This window comes from Acanthisitta chloris, unplaced genomic scaffold, assembly GCF_000695815.1.
Source record: "Acanthisitta chloris isolate BGI_N310 unplaced genomic scaffold, ASM69581v1 scaffold42993, whole genome shotgun sequence".
NCBI classification, from domain to species: Eukaryota; Metazoa; Chordata; class Aves; order Passeriformes; family Acanthisittidae; genus Acanthisitta; species Acanthisitta chloris.
The window spans coordinates 1-1,481 of NW_008664010.1; the positions used below are offsets into that span (position 1 = coordinate 1).

The 1,481-nt window shown below is 56.2% G+C and overlaps 1 protein-coding gene across 1 annotated transcript; it reads left to right on the plus strand.

Moving 5' to 3' along the window:
- Positions 1–6: 6 nt before the first annotated feature.
- LOC103798869 (transcription factor Sp7-like) lies at positions 7–621 on the plus strand (the record flags this gene model as incomplete). Its single annotated transcript, XM_009071152.1, has 1 exon — positions 7–621. A coding segment is annotated over one exon (615 nt), but the record flags the coding sequence as incomplete, so codon positions are not given.
- Between the last annotated feature and the right edge of the window lie 860 nt (positions 622–1,481).

Consider the following 1,481-nt stretch of genomic DNA (forward strand, 5'->3'; position numbering starts at 1 on the left):
GAGGGGTTACAGGGCACTCTCCAAGCTCAACCCACGCTGAGTCCTCCTCTGCCCTCCTACCCCTCGGATTTCAGCGCTCTGAACCCTCCTCCCTACAGCAACTCCCCCTCGGTGCCCCCCGCGCCCAAAGCCAGCGATGCCACCCCCAAGGGACCCCGCGGGGGTTCTCTAGGGGCTCGTCCTGCTTGTGATTGTCCGAATTGTCAGGAGCTGGAGAGGATGGGGGGACCTGGGGGGTCTCGGAGGAAACCCGTGCACAGCTGTCACATTCCTGGCTGTGGGAAGGTGTACGGCAAAGCTTCGCACCTCAAGGCTCATCTGCGTTGGCACACGGGGGAAAGACCCTTCGTGTGCAACTGGCTCTTCTGTGGGAAACGTTTCACCCGCAGCGATGAGTTGGAGAGACACGTCCGGACCCACACGAGGGAGAAGAAATTCACTTGTCTCCTCTGCAGCAAACGTTTCACCCGCAGCGACCACCTGAGCAAACATCAGAAAACACACGCGGAGACAGCGACCCCCAAAGCTCCTGAGCATCCTCCCGTGTCTCCGCGGCAACCGCCGGCGTCTCCCGGCAAAGATCCCGGCAGCCCCGAGCCTGGAAGCTTGTTGGAGATTTGAGATTTTCATCCTCTTCCTCCTCATCATCCTCCTCCATCCTCATCCTCCTCCTCCATCATCCTTCTCCATCCTTCTCCTCCATCCTCATCTTCCTCCATCCTCCTCCATCCTTCTCCTCCATCCTCATCATCTTCCTCCATCTTTCTCCTCCATCCTCCTCCTCCATCCTCATCATCTTCCTCCATCTTTCTCCTCCATCCTCCTCCTCCTCCTCCGTCCTCTTCCTCCATCCTCCTCCTTCATCCTCTTCCTCCATCCTTCTCCTCCATCATCATCCTCCTCCATCCTCCTCCATCCTCCTCCTTCATCCTCTTCCTCCATCCTCTTCCTCCATCCTCCTCCATCCTCCTCCTTCATCCTCTTCCTCCATCCTCTTCCTCCATCCTCCTCCTCCATCCTCCTCCTCCCCCTCCTCCTCTGGGGTTATTTATTACGGGGTTCTGCCCCCGTTTCTCCCCTAATTCCTCTCCAGCTCATCATTAGCCTAATTTATATCTTAAATTATGGGGAGGGGTCGCTGGAGGTGGCAAGGTGAGACCTCTTCCTCCTTCTTTTCCTTTTCTCCCTCCTCCTCCTCCATCCTGAGCCCCCCAAATCTTCCTGCCCACCCAGAAAAAAAAAACTTTTCCAGCTGATTCTCACCCCCCACACTCAGGGACAGGGAATTTTTTCCCCCTCCTCCAGCCTCGTTAGCACATCAGTGTTAATGAATTGTGTGTCCCCCCCGAAAAAATATAAATAAAGGGATTGAGATTGGAGCTGGGAATGTCCTGTGGATCCAGGGAAACTGAGGCACGGGGCTGCCAGAGCCCAGGGCTACTACACAGAGGTGACAGAGCTGTCCCCAGGGTGAATTTGGG